At 45.3% G+C, this 19830-nt stretch overlaps 1 protein-coding gene across 3 annotated transcripts in view; it reads left to right on the forward strand.

Moving 5' to 3' along the window:
* Klhl22 (kelch like family member 22) overlaps positions 1-16326 on the forward strand; it is a 53227-nt gene extending 36901 nt beyond the window's left edge. For 2 of the 3 annotated variants that reach the window (XM_069994314.1, XM_069994315.1), the window contains exons 6-7: positions 10994-11227; positions 15351-16326. In XM_069994314.1, coding sequence (XP_069850415.1) covers positions 10994-11227; positions 15351-15716 — 600 coding nt within the window. In that variant the 3' untranslated portion in view covers positions 15717-16326. Of the gene's footprint in view, positions 1-10993; positions 11228-13600; positions 14579-15350 lie in introns of those variants that run through there. The other variant, XM_069994316.1, reaches the window with a different exon arrangement.
* Positions 16327-19830: the final 3504 nt, after the last annotated feature.

Consider the following 19830-nt stretch of genomic DNA (forward strand, 5'->3'; position numbering starts at 1 on the left):
GGGGCTAAAATAGATGGCACTGGCAATGTGACTGCTAATTCTATCTCAGGGAAACACCTGAAAGCCTTAATCCTAGTACAGGGATTTGTAAGACAGTGACTACTCCCGGGTGGAAGGCTAGCCTTGATAAAGAAAGACATTCAATCTCTCCTTTTAGAGGGGAGATGGTAAGTGCCCTCTTTTTTAAAAAAAATTTATTGTAAGGCTGATGTACAGAGGGATTACAGTTACATAAGTAAGGTAATGAGTATATTTCTTGTCAAACATTGAAGATGTCCTCTTGAAAACATTTTAGAGTTACTCTGGGGCCTGAGAACAATCACAGCTCAAGGAGTCTGAGAACACCTTGGCATAGAAATTGAGTATAAGTTGAAGAGAGGGAGAGTATCTCACAGGGCCCCACAGAGAAATTTAAGCTGTGAGGACCTTGCACTGACAGCTTAGATCCTGGGGTGGCGCTTGAGACTCCTGGAAGAGATAAGTGATAGAGGCTTAGGACTCTCTTTGAAGGCATGCAGAAGAGCCTGGATATGACCGCCACTCTAGTGGGTAGTAGAGGAGTACAGCCATGTCTGCAGTTGAGATTCTGATGACCTGGACACTGGAATTGTAGGAGGTCCCAAACTCCTAGGCCAGGAGTGACTCAACACTGCTTAAAACCAGGGCAGCAACAAAAGTTTGAAGCCTGAGGCTTGCCAAGTGTTCAACCTTCAGGGACAGACCCTGACCTTCAAGTGTTGACTGTTGGGTGGGTCAGAGCTTTCCCATTCAGTTCATTTCAGTCATGCAATATTCACAGTTTCTTGCACCCTATGAAGATGTCTATATACTTATTTACACATGTACATAGGAACAATTGAAAATTCATATTTTGTTTTACATAAGATTTTTGTGAGATCCTAGAAAGGAAGAAGCCTTGCTGGTCTTAGGTTTCCCAAGGCCCAGCCCCACATTCTGCTGGGGCCAGCCATGCTGTATGCAAAGCACTTGTTACAAGCAGACACCTTTGGGATCTCAAACCTTCCACAGGCAGAGTCATGTGAGCACATATTGGCCTGCACTGACCTGGTGGCCTTTGAGAACTTTCCACTGCCTGCCATATTTCCCTCACCCTTCCTCAATTTCCTCAGGGAAATCCTTGTAGATCAGCCCTGCTCTTCCCCATTTATACTTTCCTTCTGTGTACAATTAGAATTGTTCTCTTCGGGCTGGGAAGGTGGCTCAGTGGTAGAGCGCTTGCCTTGCATGCATGAGGCCTTGGGTTTGATTTCTCAGCACCACATAAGCAAAAAGAAAAAAGCCAGAAGTGGCGCTGTGGCTCAAGTGGTAGAGCACTAGCCTTGAGCTGAAGAGCTGAGGGACAGTGCCAGGCCCAGAGTTCAGAACCCACAACCGGACCCCCCAAAAAAAATTAAAAAAAAAAAGAATTGTTCTCTTGCCCATATTTTCTTATATCTATATTCTTCCATCAAGCAGGTAACTAAATTGCCCAGCCATCAGTTGTTCTTTTTTTTATTTTAGTTTTTATGTGTGTTTATCTGTTTAGTTTTCTTTATTTACTTTTCTCCTCTCTCAACATATTAACCAGATCTTTTCTATTTATCTCATTCCACTTTCTTATTAACCACTTCTGTTCAGCTTGACTGCTACCCCTTCCTTCCCTGTCTAATCTAATATAGCCTAATCTATAATTATTCATTATTGTTATTCCTACCATCCTTTCTGTTACCACCTTGGTTAACCAAGTTCTCTCTAGATCATCAGGTGCACCTTTGCTTCTATATTGATCTAAAGATATGGAGCCTTGGTGATCTTCATTAAAGATTGCTGCAAACACAAGGTTATGGTTTATCAATTGTGATAGCTTTTGCAGCCAAGCTTTTTCACTGGGAGTAAAGAAGGGGTCTGCATACTACCAAGTAACAGGAAAATACGCTAGAACCAATTCACTACCCAGTCTTAGGTAATCTCCAAGAAATCACCAACTTAAAGGACATAGCAGATTTAAACCTCTAACCTAAAATCTAGGCCCCAGATAAGTAAATCCTAGCAGAAAGTCATAACATTTTAGAATAAAAGCTGGGTTCTGGTGGCTCACACCTGTAATCCTAGCTACTCAGGAGGCTGAGATATGAAAATTGCGGTTCAAGCCAGCCAGGGCAGGAAAATCCACCAGACTCTTATCTCCAATTAGCTACAAAAAAAAGCCAGAAATGGAGCTGTATCTCAAGTGGTAGAGCATTAGCCTTGAGCAAAAGGGCACCCAGGCCCTGAGTTCAAGCCCTAGGACCAGCACACACAAAAAATTTATGAATGAACAAGACAACATATTCCCCTCAAAGATCAACAGTACTATAACAAAGGACTTTAATGATAGTGAAGAAGAAATTTCAAACAATGACAAGAATGTTCAATAAAATTAAAGACATGTCTAAACAGTTGAACAAATTTGAAGGGAATCAAACATATGAGTGAACTCAAAAAGAAGTCATACATACTGAGTATCTTAGCTCAAGTCTGTAATCCCAGCTACTTGAGAGGAGATCAGGGTATTGCATTTCAAAGCCAACCTGGGAAAAACGTTCAGAAGACTGAATCTCAACTATTGGCTGAGTATAGTGATGCATTCTTTTCATCCCCTGTGACATGAGGATGGACCAGTAAGAGAATCATTGTCTGGGCATAAGATGAGACTCTATTCAGAATATAACAACATAACCAGTGCAGCTGGTTCATGCTTATAATCTTAGTTATTCAGGAGTCTCAGACCTGGAGGATAATAATTAAAAGCAAGCCCAGTCAGGAGTCTTTGAGACTCCATCTTTAATTAACCAGCAAAATGCCAGACTGGAAACATGGCTTAAGTAATAGAGCATCTGCCATGAACAAGAAAACAAGTATGGGTCTGGGAAGGTGTCTCAGAGGAGTGCTTGCCTCGCATGCATGAGGCCTTGGGTTCAATTCCTCAGCACCACATAAACAAAAAAGCCAAAAGTGGCACTGGGGCTCAAATGGTAGAATGCTAGCCTGGGGGACAGTGCCTAGGCCCAGAGTTCAAGCCCCATGACTGGCAAAAAAAAAAAAAAAAAGAAGAAGAAAACAAGTAAAAGTGTGAGGCCCACAAAAGAGTAATGCAAATTGAAACAACACTGAGATTCCATGTCACCTCAGTTAATTTGGTCAACATCATCAATTTGAACAACAAATGCTGATGGGGATGTGGGGGGAAAGGACCCCTATTTCCCTGTTGGTGGGAATGTAAACTGCTCTGGAAGGCAGAATTTCCCTATGACCCAGCCATACTACTCTTGGGCATCTACCCAGAACATTACAAGTCAGGATACAGTAGACACCTGCACATTCATGTGCACTGCTGCACTGTTCACAAGAGCCAACTTATGGAAAGAACCCAGATGCCCTTCAATAGATGAGTGGATCAATAAAATGTGGTACATATACATTACCATTAGAAAGAATAAGATTCATTTGCAGGGAAATGGATGAACTTAGAACAAATCATGTTATATGAGATAAGGCAAACTCAGAGACAAATGGTGCATATTATCTCTCGTATATGGAAGCTAAATCTAAAATATAACTGGACATGATAACCTATACAGGACTCTAGGCATTCACATAGTCAGACTAAAGGAGCATACCATTTAGTCTTTCCTTAAGGAAAGATTGCAAAAATGTAACTCCTCTGAACATTTAAAATAATTGTTTAGCCGGGCGCTGGAGGCTCACGCCTGTAATCCTAGCTACTCAGGAGGCTGAGATCTGAGGATCGCGGTTCAAAGCCAGCCCGGGCAGGAGAGACCGTGAGACTCCTATCTCCAATAAAACCACCAGAAAACCGGAAGTGGCACTGTAGCTCAAGTGGTAGAGCGCTCGCCTTGAGCTGAAGAGCTGAGGGACAGCGCCCAGACCCAGAGTTCAAGCCCCACGGCTGACCAAAAAAAATAAATAAATAAAATAATTGTTTAGCAAAACAAATTCCAAGTCATGCACCGATGGTTCACATCTGTAACCCTAGCTACTCAGGAGGTTGAGATCTACCAGGCTGGGAAGAAAAGTAAATAAGACTCCAATCTCCAATTAACCACAAGGAAACTGGAAGTGGCACTGTGTTGCACAGTGGTAGAGCACTAGCCTTGAGTGAAAGAGCTCAGAGACTGTGCCCAGTCAAGTCCCACGACTGGAAGGGGGCTGGGGGAAACAACCACAAATACCAGGAAATGGAAACATGGGCTTTTCTTTGTTGTTGTTGGTGGTGGTGGTGGTTGTGGTGGTTGTGGTGGTGGTGGTGGTGGTGGTGGTGGTGGTATTTATGTTTGCTTTTGAATTTTTTTTCTTTTTGAGTAGGCTCAGAGAGGGAGGAAAGAAGAAATGAAAGCATGCTGTTCAGTATATACTATGTAGAAAACAAACTATAATTGTGGGCAGGGACAGAGAGGGAAACTGGGGGAAGAAAAGGAAGGGGTAATGTTGTCCCCAAAAGAAATATTCTCATTACCTGACTTATGAAATTATAACCCCTCTATATAACACCTTAATAATAACAATAAAATTATATTTTTTTAAAAAAGCAAGCTGGGTGTTGGTGCCTCAAGCCTGTAATCCCTGCTACTCAGGAGGCTGAGGCTTACAGTTCAAAGCCGTCCCAGGCAGGAATGTCTGTGAGACTTTTTTTTTTAATTGTGAAAGTACTGTACAGTGGGCTGGGAAGGTGGCTCAGTGGTAGAGTGCTTGCCTTGCATGCATGAGGCCCTGGGTTCGATTCCTCAGCACCACATAAGAAAAAAGAAAAAAAGCCGGAAGTGGTGCTGTGGCTCAAGTGGTAGAGCGCTAGCCTTGAGCTGAAGAGCTGAGGGACAGTGCCCAGGCCAGAGTTCAGGCCCCATGACCGGACCCAAAAAAAAAAGAAAATACTGTACAGAGGGGTTACAATTACATGGGCAAGATAATGAGTACATTTCTTATCAAGCATTGTAGCCTCCTCCTTTATTTCCCCTTCCCATCCCTTCCCATCTCCCCCCTCCCTCGCCCCCCCATCCAATCCTCCCTATGTCTGTGAGACTTTTACCACCAAATAACCACTAGGAAACCAGAATGGCACTGTGGCTTAACGTAATAGAGCACTAGCCTTGAGCAAAAAAGCTCAGGGACAGACCATAAGTTCAAGCCCCACTATCAACAACAACAACAAAAAGCCCAAAATAAAACAAAACAAAAAAGTGCAGGGCACAACATTAATACCTATTATTGAAAAGAAAAGAAACAAATGAACAAAATAAAGTAAACAATGTAGGATATAAAGGAGGAAATCACTAAAGGAAATCATGGGGGGGAAATCAAATTGAAATCTTGTAAATGAAGTGCTCAATAGCCGCATAAAAAATGGCAGGGGGGGCTGGGAAGGTGGCTCAGTGGTAGAGCACTTGCCTTGCATGTTCGAGGCCCTGGGTTCTATTCCTCAGCACCACATAAGCAAAAAGAAAAAAGCCGGAACTGGCGCTGTGGCTCAAGTGGTAGAGCGCTAGCCTTGAGCTGAAGAGCTGAGGGACAGTGCCCAGGCCCAGAGTTCAGGCCCCACGACCGGACCCAAAAAAAAAAAAAAAATGGCAGGGAGCAGGGCATCGGTGGCTTATGCCTGTATTCTAGTTACTCAGGCGGCTGAGATCTAAGGATCTCCATTCAAAGCCAGGCCGAGCAGAAAAGTCCTTGTGATACTCTCATCTCCAATAAAGTTCTCAAAAGAAATTTGAAGTGGTGCTGTGGCTGAAATGGTAGAGCCTTGAACACAAAGAGGCTCAGGAACAGTACCCAGACCCTGAGTTCAAGCCCCTGGATTGTCAAAAAAAAAAAAAAAAAAAAAAGGCAGGGATTGAAGGTCAGTCAATCAAAAATATTTTAAAAACACTTAAGAAAATAATGGCATTTATAAGAATTTTGGAGCACCATCAAAAGACCAAATCTATGAGTCATGGGTGTCGAAGAGATGCAAACTAAAGATATAGATAACCTATGTTAAAATCATAGCAGAAGCTGGGTGCCAATGGCTCATGGCTGAGATCTGAGGATCACGGTTCAAAGCCAGCCCAAGCAGGAAAGTCCGTGAGACTTATCTCCAATTAACCACCAGAAAACCTGAAGTGGTGGTGTGGCTCAAGTGGTAGAGCTCTTGCCTTGAGCTGAAAAGCTCAGGAACAGTGCCTAGGCCCAAAGTTCAAGCCCCAAGACAAAAACAAAAACAAACAAAAAAACAAGACCCAAGCCAGGCCCTAGTGGCTCATACCCATAATCCTTGCCACTCAGAAAGGTGGGATCTGAGGAAAGAGGTTTGAAGCTAGCCTAGACAGAAAAGTCCATGAGATTTTTATCTCCAACCAACTACCAAAAAAGTAAAAAGTGGAACTCTGGCTCAAGTGGTAGAGCACTAACCTTGAGCAAAAAATGCTCAGGGACAGCACCCAGGGCTGGCACAAAAAGGGTGTGTGGGGGGAGATATTAAGGTATGGCTCAGTGGTAAGAGTATCATCCTTAAGAGTGAAGCTGTGAGGGCTGGAAATTTGGCTTAGTGGTAGAGTGCTTGCCTAGCATGCATGATCCCCTGGGTTTGATTCCTCAGAACTACATAAACAGAAAAAGCCGGAAGTGGCACTGTGGCTCAAGTGGTAAAGTGCTAGCATTGAACAAAAAAAAAAACTCAGAAGCAATGCCCAGGCCCTGAGTTCAATCCCTGGTACTGGCCAAAAACAACAACAACAACAAAAAAAAAAAAAAAAAAAAAAAAGCCGGGTGCTGGTGGCTCACGCCTGTAATCCTAGCTACTCAGGAGGCTGAGATCTGAGGATCGCGGTTCAAAGCCAGCCCGGGCAGGAGAGACCGTGAGACTCCTATCTCCAATAAACCACCAGAAAACCGGAAATGGCGCTGTAGCTCAAGTGGTAGAGCGCTCACCTTGAGCTGAAGAGCTGAGGGACAGCGCCCAGGCCCGGAGTTCAAGCCCCATGACGGACAAAAAAAAAAAAGAATAGGACAAAAAAAAAAAAAAAAACAGAGTGAAGCTGTGAATTCAAACCCTACTACCTACCATGAGAGAGAAAAAGAGAGAAAGAGGGAGAGAGAGAGAGAGATCTCAAATATCTTAATGATTCACTAAAGAAACAATAAAGATTAGAACAGAAGTTAATTAAGACTTAAAAAAAAAAAAGAGGGCTGGGAAGTTGGCACAGTGGTAGAGCGCTTGCCTTGCATGCCTGAGGCCCTGGGTTCGATTCCTCAGCACCACATAAGCAAAAAAGAAAAAACCCAGAAGTAGCGCTGTGGCTCAAGTGGTAGAGCACTAGCCTTGAGCTGAAGAGCTGAGGGACAGCACCCAGGCCCAGAGTTCAGGCCCCATGACCGGACCAAAAAAAAAAAAAAAAGAGTGGTGTTGAATGCAGGTGCTCATGCCTGTAATCTTAGGTATGGAGGAGGCTGTGATCTGAGGATTGTGGTTCAAAGCCAGTTCAGGCAAGAAAGCACATAAAACTCTTACCTCCAATTAACCACCAGAAAACTGTTAAGTGGAGCTATGTCTCAAAGTGGTAGAGCACTAGCCTTGAGCCAAAGAGCTTAGGGACAGCATACAGACCATCCTACCACTGACAAAAAAAAAAAAAAATCAATGAAACAAAAGGCTGATTCTTTGAAAAAAATAAATAATATTGTTAAACCTCTTTCTAAAAGACCCAAAATCAAGAGTAAAACAGAGAAAAAGGATGGGGGTGGTGGTAGGAAACATCACAATAAATACCAATAAAATTCAGATCACTTTGAAAAAATTTATTCAAATAAGCTGGAAAAATCTAGGGAAAAAATGAGTATATTTCTAGATGCATGTAGACTAAGGAGAAACAAGTCACTTATGCAAATCTAAAATTGAAGCCACAGTAGTTTACAAAAAAAAAAAAAAAGAATGTTCAGCCGGGCACCGGTGGCTCGCTCACCCCTGTAATCCTAGCTACTCAGGAGGCTGAGATCTGAGGGTTACGGTTCAAAGCCAGCCCGGGCAGAAAAGTCTGAAAGACTCTTACCTCCAATAAACCACTAGAAAACTGGAAGTGGTGCTGTGGCTCAAGTGGTAGAGCGCTCGCCTTGAGCTGAAGAACTGAGGGACAGCGCCCAAGCCCAGAGTTCAAGCCCCACTACCAACAACAACAAAAAAGTCCAAAACCTAATTGTTTCAATGCCAAATTCTTTCAGACTTTTAAAGAATAACTAGCACCAATACTCCTCAAACTTTTCTCCATTAGACTTAAGGGCAAGAAATACCAAGTTGATTTAATCCCCAGGATGCCAGGATGCAAGGATAGATCAGTACATTCAATGCACATAATCAATAATATACATAGTCATCTCAGTTGACATAGAAAAAGGCTTTAACACACTTCAATATCCTTTGATGATAAAATACCTGAAAAAAATTAGGCATAAGAGGAGTGTATCTGAAATTAAATGCTACATATGACAAGTATAGTCAACATAATACTAAAGAGAGAAAAAATAAATCATTTCTGTTAAAGTCAGGAATAAGAATTCCACTCTCTGCCTTTTAACTCATAAAGTACTAGAATTATTAGCTAGAGCAATAAGACAAAAGAAATGAAAGGTATTGAAATAGAGAAGGGATAAGTCAAATTATCCCTCTTTGCAGATGATATGATCCTATACTTAAACACCCTAAGGATTCCACCGAAAAACATAGATCCGATAGACAGTTTCAGCAATGTATAATGATATAAAATCAACACTCAAAGTCATAGTTTTTCTGAGTGCCAATAGGAATATGCTAAGAAAAAAGCCAATTATATTTACAATATCCTCAAAAAATAAATCACCTACATATAAATTTTATTGAAGAAAGGAAAGACCTCTACTATTAAAACTATAAAACCACTGGGTGCTAGTGGCTCATGCCTGTAAACCTAATGACTCAGGAGGCTAAGATCTGTGGATAGCAGTTCAAAGCTAGCCTGGGCAGGAAAGTTCATAAGATTATTATGTCCAATTAAGCACTAAAAAGAGCCAGATGCCAATGGCTCACGCCTATAATCCTAGCTACTCAGGAGGCTGAGATCTGAGGATCTCAGTTAAAAGCCAGCCTGGGCAGGAAAGTCCATGAGACTCTTATCTCCAATAAAACCACTAGAAAACCAGAAATGGTGCTGTGGCTCAAGTGGTAGAACACTAGCCTTGAGCTGAAGAGCTGAGGGACAGCGCCCAGGCCCAGAGTTCAAGCATAGGTCCAGCACAGAAAAACAAAAACAAAACAGTAATTTATAATAACAAAGAAAAAAAACTTGTAAAACTTTAAAGAAAGAAATTGAGTAACACTGGAAGATGTAAAGACCTTCCATGCTCATGGACTGGCAGAATCAATATCAAAGTAACCATAGGGCCAAAAGCAATCTATAGGTTCAGTGCAATCAAAATCTTAATTGTAGCCGGATGCCAGTGGCTCATGCCTGAAATCCTAGCTACTCAGGAGGCTGAGATCTGAGAATCAGGGTTCAAAGCCAGCTAAAGCAGGAAAGTTCATGAGACTCTTATCTCTAATTAACTACCAGAAAACCAGAAGTGGTGCTGTGGCTCAAGTAGTAGAGTGCTGTCCTTGAGTTGAAGAGCTGAGGGACAGCACCCAGGCTCAGAGATCAAGCCCCACAACTGACAAAAAAAAAAATCCTAATTTTCATTCTTAAAAAAAAAAAAAGGAAAATAAGTCCTAAAATTTAGATGGAAGCAAAAAGACCACACCATAACAAAAATAATCCTAGTCAAAGGAACAACATTGGAATTAACACAATTCCAGATTTGAATGAACACTATTTGCATAAAATCTGAATACATCCTCCTTCATACTTTAAATCATCTCTCAATTACTACGCAAATAACTGTTATACTATATTTATGAAATAATTACCAAAAAAGTTTATGCTTGTTCACTACAGATATGTTTATTTGACTATTTTTGACCTGCAGTTAGTTGAATTTGCAGTTAAGGAATACATAGATACAGAGCCTCAACTCTATTTGATTTAATATCTCATTTCTTTCATGACCACATCATATTTAGTGTCTGTAGATGGTATCTGCAGACAAATCTGGAACGCCAGGTCATCAGGGATAGGGAGTTGCTTGGCCCCTGGAGTAGCGGAAAGGATGGAGTCCACTGAGGGCTGGTCATCATTGCCTGTAAACTCAGGCTTTCTCCCTAATGGCTCTGAAAAGGGTACATTTATTTTCTTCTGGAATCCACATATTTGCTTTAAGGGCAAAGGAAAGACAAAGGTTGTGTTTAATCTCTAGGTATAGAGGTGTTGTCTCCCTTGGGAAGAGGTTGGGTTAATGAGTAGTACAGTATTTCCTGGGAGCATTCTCCCCATTGTGTGAGGAGCAAGTCCAGATGTGGTGAAACTTTTTTCTTAATTTTTTTTTCTTTTTTTTTTTTGTCGGTCGTGGGGCTTGAACTCAGGGCCTGGGTGCTGTCCCTCAGCTCTTCAGCTCAAGGGGAGCACTCTACCACTTGAGCTACAGCGCCACTTCGGTTTTCTGGTGGTTTATTGGAGATAGGAGTCTCACGGTCTCTCCTGCCCTGGGCTGGCTTTGAACCGCAATCCTCAGATCTCAGCCTCCTGAGTAGCTAGGATTACAGGCGTGAGCCACCAGCGCCCGGCTTTAATATTTTTTTATTGTGAAAATACCATACAGAGGGGTTACAATTACATGAGTAAGATAATGAGTACATTTCTTATCAAGTATTGTTGCCTCCTCCTTTGTTTCCCCTTCCCATCCCTTCCCATCTCCCTCCCCTCCCCCCCACCCCCTGTGGTAAAACTTTTAAGTGTACTCAGGCAATTTGAGATTGTGATTAGCAGCCTCTGGACTGCCTACCTGTTCTATTTGCTGTCTTCTTGCCCATCCCTGCTCTCTTGGTGGCTCTACACAGGTGTATGCCCATGCAGGCACCACGCTTCAAGGAAAGATGTACATTACCTGTGGCCGCAGAGGGGAGGACTACTTGAAAGAAACACACTGCTATGACCCAAGCAACAACATCTGGCACACCCTGGCTGACGGGCCTGTGCGGCGTGCCTGGCATGGCATGGCCACTCTCTTTGACAAGCTGTATGTGATTGGGGGCAGCAACAATGATGCCGGCTACCGGAGGGACGTGCACCAGGTGAGCTGGGGCTGAGGATGCCCACCCAGTCAGTTTAAGGGTGACGTGAATGCAGTGGAAGGTGCAGGGAGTTGCCATGTGTTTTCTGACCCCATGGACACCTACCTGTCCTGCTGTGGTGTCTTTACTGGGGGAGCATGTTACAGTCAGTGAACTCTCACTGCCACACTATCATCCCAAGTCCATAGTGCCTGTGATGCTTACTCTTGGTTTTACACATTCTGTGGGTTTACACAGAATAATGAAGGCTAAGGAAAAGCCCTTATACCTGGGCTCCTGCACCACGGGATTTCTGTTTCTACCTATGAATACTTTCTGCCTATTTGTATTCAAAGAGCACCCCAAGCTAGATGTGGTAGTCCACACCTGTGATCCCTACCCTTGGGAAGCAGAGCCAGGAGGATTGCAAATGTGAGGCCATCCTAGACTGTATAGCAAGACTCCATTACACAGTAAAATAAACAGAAGACCATCCCAGGGGTTGCAGGCATGGCTCAGGTGATGCCTGCTAATGAGTGATAATTGTCAGATACCAAGTTCAAGTCCTGAGGCTGGGAAGGTTGCTCAGTGGTAGAGCGCTTGCCTTGCATGCATGAGGCCCTGGGTTCGATTCCTCAGCACCACATAAGCAGAAAAAAACAAAAGCTGGAAGTGGCGCTGTGGCTCAAGTGGTAGAGCTCTAGCCTTGAGCTGAAGAGCTGAGGGATAGTGCCCAGGCCCAGAGTTCAGGCCCCATGACCAGACCAAAAAAACAAAACAAAAAAAAAAAAAAACAAGTTCAAGTCCTGGTCTCTGACAAAAGAGAGAGAGGGAAAAAAAACCACATCCTGGAATGTTTCTCTCACTGACATTTGTCCAGGCAAATGCTCAGTCTAAATAACCACTACATGCCCCCACCCTCCAACTGGCTGTGAGTACCTCATCAGATTTGGCATTGACTAGTCTCATATCACATGAGTAATATCTGCTTTAAAGAGCTTTTCAAGTATTTTAGATTCTCTCTATAGGTTCACATAGTGGTTTTTAATTGTGTGGTCCCAGATCAGCAGCATCTCTTACCTGGGAACAGCTTTCTTAGGAAAGCAGGATCTCAGATCCCACTTCAGACTATTGATTCAGAAATTTGGGGAGTGGGGCTGGAGTTTGATTGTTTGCCCCTGGTGAGAATCTGAGTTAGTCTTTGAATTTCCTATTGATGCATAACAAATCACAACAAACTTAGCAACTTCACATAAATTTATTCTTCCTAAGTTTGGCAGATTGAAATGAAGGTTGAAGATGTCATCAGGCTGTATTTCCTTCATGGAGACACTAGGAAGGATCCTTACCCAGGGTGTACGCTGGTGGCTGTAGGAAGAAGTCCTGGTTTCTTTGCTGGCTGTCAGCTTCTTGAGACTTCTGGACTCAGGCCACTTCATCTTTAAAGCCAGCCAGAACAGGTTGAGGGCCCTGCCCCTGTACTTTCTATCACTTCTGTCTGTCTTCCCCTTTCCACTTTTTTCTTTTCTTTTTCTTTTTCTTTTTTTTCTTTCACAGTACTAGGACTTGAACTTAGGGCCTTATGCCTACTTGGTTTGAACCATGTCTTCAGTCCTTTTTGGAAATGGAGTCTTATGGCCTTTTCTGGTTGGGCTGGCTTTGAACTGAAATCCTCCAGATCTCAGCCTCCTGAGTAGCTAGGATTATAGGAGTGAACCATCATACCGAGGTCAGACACACTTTTGAGCTAGAGTATTGACCATTTACCATAGGACTATCAGGATATAACCCCATCCCCATCATGAATGAATATAATTTCACAGGCCTCAAAAGTAGAAGAGGGTCCTATTCTGTGCTTATAATTGGGAAGACTGAAGTTCTAGGTAAGCCTGGGCAAGAAGTTTGCAAGAGGATGCTGGTGGCTTACACCTGTAATCCTAGCTACACAGGAGGCTGAGATCTGAGGATCACAGTTCAAAGCCAGCCTTGGCAGAAAGTCTGTGAGACTCTTATCTCTACCTAAAACCACATAAAAACCAGAAGTGGAGCTGTGGCTCAAAGTGGGAAAGTGCTAGCCTTGAGCAAAAAAGCACAAGGACAGTACCCAGGCCCTGAGTTTTGTTTTTTTTTTTTTTAAAAAAAGTTTGTAAGACTCTATTTCAACTAGTAAAAGCTGACCATGGAGGTATGCACCTAGCTATGGTGAGAAGCATAAATAGGATTGCAGTCCAAGCCATCCTGGGCAAAAATAGTGAGATCCTATTCAAAATATTCTCCAGGGGGCTGGAGATGTAGCTCAAGCAAGTGGCAGAGCACCTGCTAGCAAGTGTGAAACCCTCATTCAAATCCTGATACTATCAAAAAGAAATTTGTTTATTCTACTGAGCCTTACAGCTTAGCAGCAGTATCCTGGCATCTCGGTTGATTCCCTTGAGATATACTGGCTGACTGGAAGCTACAGCTCACTCCCTCTGCCCTGCATCTTGCAAGAGGACCATCCCAGGTACCACCAGTGCACAAAATTTCTAGTGGCTCACACTAAAGCTCCTAGCTACTCAGAAGACTGCGATCTAAGGATCTTGGCTTAAAGCCAGCCTAGACAGATAAGTCAGAGAGATTCTTTTTTTTTTTTTTTTTTTTTTGGTTCCGGTCATGGGGCCTGAACTCTGGGCCTGGGTGCTGTCCCTGAGCTCTTCAGCTCAGGGCTAGCGCTCTACCACTTGAGCCACAGCGCCACTTCCAGCTTTTTGCTTATGTGGTGCTGAGGAATCGAACCCAGGGCCTCATGCATGCAAAGCAAGCGCTCTACCACTGAGCCAACTTCCCAGCCCCAAATCAGAGAGATTTTAATGCCCATTAACCTTTAAAAAGAAAGCCAGAAGTGGAGATGTAGCTCAAGTGGTACAGCACCAGCTGTGAGCAAAAAAGCTAAGCAGAAGATATGAGGCTATGAATTTAAGCCCCAGTAGTTGTACTGTTTCTTTTGAACATATTATCATCTTTAAATCATCAAAAAGCTGAAAATTTGTAGGCCAAAACCATCATAAGCCGGGCGCTGGTGGCTCACGCCTGTAATCCTAGCTACTCAGGAGGCTGAGCTCTGAGGATCATGGTTCAAAGCCAGCCCCGGCAGGAAAGACCCTGAGACTCCTATCTCCAATAAACCACTAGAAAACTGGAAGTGGCACTGTAGCTCAAGTGGTAGAGCGCTCGCCTTGAGAGCTCAGGGACAGCGCCCAGGCCCAGAGTTCAAGCCCCACAACCGACAAAAAAACAAAAAACAAAAACAAAAATATCATAAACCAGGGACTCTCAATAAATGGGACAACTTCAAGATCCATATCCTAATTCCACCTGCAAAGTCACTTTTTCCATGTAAGGTAATATCCACAGATTCTAGGCAGGTACTCTACTGCTGGCCTGTACCTCTAGCTTTTTGTGGAGGACAAGGGCTTGCCTATGTTGACCTTGAACTCATGACCTCCTGCCTCTACCTCCAGAGTACTGGATTACAGCTGTGTACCACACCAGATTTGTCTTAATACATATTGGCAAGTTCCTTTCTTGCCATGTCACGAAGTAATGTGGCTTTATCACTGCCCACCAGCATTGGGTTTTGTGATGTTTTTCTTCTCCTAGTGGTTGCTAGTTAATGGTTGACATTTTGGTCTTGCAAGTAGGTCGAACATTTTTCCAAGTCTTTGTTTACAGTTTGGGAGAATTTTGAAGAAAAGAGAAGGTTGATGGTCATGATTCGTCAGCAAGTAACTATTTCCACATGTACCCTACTGGTGATGAGTACAGGGGGGGAGGGGGTGGTGAACAGTGGGCTCTGTACCCTCCTGTGGAGTGGGGAGAAGCTGGTCCCTCAGAACATGTTGGAAGGAAATGTCCCCACGCATGGGAGCAAGAGGCTGCTGTTGGGCTGGGTAGGCTGGAGGAAGGCTATGCTGAATGCCAGTAGTGCTGCTCCAAGTGGGGGCTACAGTGGGTCCCTTCTCTGCAATGGTCTCAACACTGGCCCCATGCTAGTCTTCTAGTGGACTGTCAGAGACTAGTGGGTAACTAAGGCTGCCTGGACAGAAGTGGGGGCTGGTAGCCTGTCCCAGCTAGTGCCCAGTTGACGCTGGCCTTGACTTTGCAGGTGGCCTGTTATAGCTGCACATCTGGGCAGTGGTCATCCGTCTGCCCACTTCCGGCTGGGCACGGCGAGCCTGGCATTGCTGTGCTGGACAACAGGATCTACGTGCTGGGTGGCCGCTCTCACAACCGTGGCAGCCGAACGGGCTACGTGCACATCTATGACATGGAGAAGGACTGCTGGGAGGAGGGGCCCCAGCTGGACAACTCCATTTCAGGCCTGGCAGCCTGCGTGCTCACTCTGCCCCGCTCCCTGCTCCGCGAGCCACCTCGCGGGACCCCTGACCGCAGCCAGGGTGATGCAGACTTCGCCTCTGAAGTGATGAGTGTGTCAGACTGGGAGGAGTTTGACAACTCCAGCGAGGACTAGGGTTCTGGTGCCTGGCATTGGGGAGGGGTGGCAGGGGTTTTGTGGGTAGCCAGGCCAATGAGGCCTGGGCCAAAGCATCTGAATCTGGGATAGTGGGTGGTCCTTCTCAGGCCCTTGGGGCTTATCATTCCTGGCACCCTTTCTTCACTCCAGCCCTTCACTACCTTGCATATGAGGACTGTTGCTGACTCTGGCTGTGAATTGTGTTATAATGGGAAATGTTCCTGAAAGGTTTTGGTCCTTTGAGGGAGTGACCAGACCTGTCCTCCTCACAGCCTGAGAGGACTTGTGTCACCAGCTGGCTTGGCCTTCTCCCTCCCTGGATCTGGTCCCTACTAGGCTGAGAAGGTCTCTTCTCCAAAAGATCCTGGGAGCTGGCAGCCCAGGCGACAGGGGTCAAAGCCCTTCTTTCTGTGAACAGATTGGCTGGTGAGCAGCTACAGCTGCCAGCACACCAGCAGCCACGGCCTTCAGGGACTGGGCACTCCCAGGGGTGGAAGGAGCAAAGGTGCATAAAGTTACTTGGGACTGGTTCTAGTGGTGGAGATCCCTACCGCTGGGTTTTTCTGATCCCGTGTTGTTGATAAATTAAATAAAGCATTACACAAAAGATACTAGCTGTTTTCCTGTGGTCACAGCCGGGGTTCTTTACAATTCAGTGTAGTGGAGCACAGGTGTCGGGGTGTCCTGGGGGACAGCTGTGATGTAGGAGCCAGGCTTTTCCTAGGCTGACTGGCAAGAGGTCAGGACCTTGCCTCCCTGCCTCAGAGGGAAGCATATTAAACTCCCTAGACTGGAATGGGGTCACTAGGAACCTGGAACCTGACCTGCTCTGGATTGCAGGATGTTGCCCTGCTTGGTGTTAGAGCACTTTCTGTGGTAAGAAGTTCTCCCAACCAGGCCACTGAACTTCTGGTACCTGTGTCTTCTGCCACCCTTTCTCCATTTCTGCCCCTGGCCAGCCTGTTGCAGGCTACTGCAAACTGGCTGTGGCTTATTACAAGAGAAATGTTCCCAAAGGCTGTGGCTGATACTCCCTAGGAGTGCTTGGGTCACCAGTCTTTTTTGCCAATTCCAGTTAAAAAATATTTAAGGAAAACCAGGCACCAGTGGTTCACACCTGTAACCCTAGCTACCCAGGAGGCTGAGATCTGCGGATTGAGGTTAGAAGCCAGCTACAGTAGGAAAGTCAGTGAGATACTTACTGTCAATTAACCACCAGAAAACAGGAAGTAACACTGTGGCTCAAAGTGGTACAGCCCTAGCCTTGAGTGAAAAAGTTTAGGACAGTACCCAGGCCCTAAGTTCAAGCCCCACAACTGAAAAAAAAAAATGTTTAAGGGCTGAAGTTGGGGATTCAGTAGTAAGGCACTTACATAGCATGTGCAAGGCCCAGGGTTGAATCCCCAAAATTACAAAAATCAAATCAGTGTGGGGCAGGGCAAAGTCAAATCCTACCCTCAGAGTCTAGAAATGGAGCCTCAGCAGCTGGGGAGGAAAGCCCTATGGATCACTGGAAGGGAGCATGAGGCACAGTCCTGATTGGGGGAACCTTGTATGGGCTTCTCCCCACATCCTGACTACATTTCCTGAAGGTTTACCAGATAACTTTTGGGCCCATTCTCTGTCTCAAGGCTACATCTGTGCAGCATGTAGGACCTTCCCCTAGCCACCTTTACAGGTAACTCCACCTTCTTTGAGCCATCAGGCATAGCCCATGTCCTGACGCTGATAGGCTGGATAACTTGCACCACCTTCACCAGTAGGCCACTTGGCCCTGAGCCACACAAAGCTTTATTCCATCTGAACATCTTCCCCTCCTGCCTGCTACCGGGTCTGCACCTGCAGGCTTCTACCCCACCCTGCAGATGATGGAAGCTTCCTAAGACTTCCTAAGGATGGAGACTTTCTCTCCCATCAGCTGAACAGATCATGGGTCTTCACACTGGCATTCTGTCACTGAAGGAGAGTGAGTGAAGAAACAAGCTCTGGCCTTCCCTTTCTGGTTGCTAAGGGCTGTGGGATGGAGACTCTACCCTTGGGATAGCTTGTGTGACCTTCCTCACTTTCTTGGGTCTTGAGGAAACATGACATAACACACATTGGGGCATGTGCTGATTCCTGCTGAGGTCTTAGGAACATAGCAAGGTTAAGAGTGCTTTGGCTGGGGCTAGATGGCATCCAGGCCTGCCATTGTCACATGTGGAGGCCCTGCTCAGTATATATGGCTACCATCTCCTTCCACACCTAGGCCTTCTAGTGTGGCCAGGCTCTCAGGCTCTGCTCTCATGCAAAATCCTCTTACCATTCAAGCCCAACTCCTTTTGGAAGCCATCTGGCCAGAAATACCTGGCCAGTACTGGGCTTTTTAGTTTGCCTGCTCAATGAGCAGTCATTTATGAGCACCTATGGACCTATAGTTTCTCCATTCTGGTGTCCATCTGGAGCCACGCCAAGGCAGGGGATGAACCTGGGTTCTACCTATGCTTAGTATCCTGCTGGAGGTGTGGGCTGCCATGGTGACAAAGACAGATGAGGAACCTGCCAGTGACACCACTAGTCAGCAGCCACTGCAAGGTGAATCCCATGCAGGAAACTCTGACTGAGAGGAGGCTTGGGGACAGCCTTTGTCCTGAGGGAACCAGATGACAAGGATAAGTTGAGATCTGAGCCACTGAAGATAAGTGATTGGTATAAAGGTATAATTCAGATCCTGTTCCTCACAAACATGAGGGATGAGTGGGGAGTAGATCTGGAGGAAGGGGTGAAATTAACAAGTTGTGATGTCTATGCGTGAACTTGGTCTAGCTGAGGTGAATGCTTCAGCCCAGGGAGTCACTGCCTATAAAGCCAGTGCTCACCTAGCACAAACTGCAGCTACATGAATCTTGCTGGCCTCTGTTGGCATCAAGACTGAAGGGAGCGGCCCCAGCCTGGGAGGGCACTGCTGAGGTCAGGACTGTGCCCAGGCTGAGCTGCCCAGAAGTGGTTGGACTGTTTACTTGTCCCAGAGAAGTGTTTGCATTCATGACCACATTGGAAGGATTTCCCTTTCTTCCCTTTATACCCTGCCTCCTTCCTGCACCAGCCCAACTAAAGGACTGAGTAACAAGCCCTAGCTTCTCTGCTTCCTGCCCTGCTCCTCATCACACCCTTCACTGCCAGCCTACAGCTGGTTAATGCCCAGAGTCTTGGGGCCTGTCAGAGGCTCTGATTCCAAGCTCTATCTAGCCACACTCTATGTATTCCTGTAGGGCTTTTAATGTGCATGTGCCTGCTACCCAAGAGAAAACAGATGTTCAGTCCCTGCTTGGGCTCACCTTAAATCCTAAAAGGCAAACTCTCCCTTGTTAAAACTGACTGCTCTCAGGAGCCATTGGTGCTTCCCATCTCCCTGCCTTGAGGGCCTAGTGTGGATCTCCCTCACCACCAGAGCTCTGCTGTTCTTCAGATCCAAGGTTCCCAATTAGTCCTTGGATCCTGGGCCTGTGCTTTGCCCTCAGCTCCTCTCTCCTCCTGCCTCTCTGACCTATGCTATTGTAAACCTAAAAGGTTCACTGCCACTCTATGAGTCACTGACTCAAGAGTCAGTCAGTGGCAGAGTAGAGCAGGTTATCCATGGCTCATTCCTGTAATCCTGGCTACTCAGGAGATTGAGATCTGAGGACTGCAATTTGAAAGCAGCTGGAGAAGGAAAGTCCATCAGACTCTTACTTCCAATGAATCAGCAAAAAGGCAAAAGTAGAGTTGTGGCTCAAGTGGTAGAATGCCAGCCTTGAGCAAAAAAGCTAAGGAATAGCACCCAGGTATGCTCTGAGTTCAAACTCCATTACACAAACACACACACACACACACACACACACACACACACACACACACACACACACACACAGAGTGATAGAAGACCTTTACTGATCACATATGGGCAAGCTGGAATACAAGGAGTTCTGACTCTAAAGTTCTTTCTTTCCCAGGGGTCTCAGAACTAAGCTAAAGTAAGAGACCTGGGGTGGGGAGGGGGTTCTCTTTAGCACCCCATGTAGGAACCAGGATGGGTACTAATTCTGTAGCAAGTAGCTTCTCAGACAAGCCTGTGGATATTATTTAAGGTCAC

Source organism: Dipodomys merriami, unplaced genomic scaffold (genome assembly GCF_024711535.1).
Source record: "Dipodomys merriami isolate MVZ:Mamm:240054 unplaced genomic scaffold, mDipMer1.0.p SCAF_45, whole genome shotgun sequence".
Lineage (NCBI taxonomy): Eukaryota > Metazoa > Chordata > Mammalia > Rodentia > Heteromyidae > Dipodomys > Dipodomys merriami.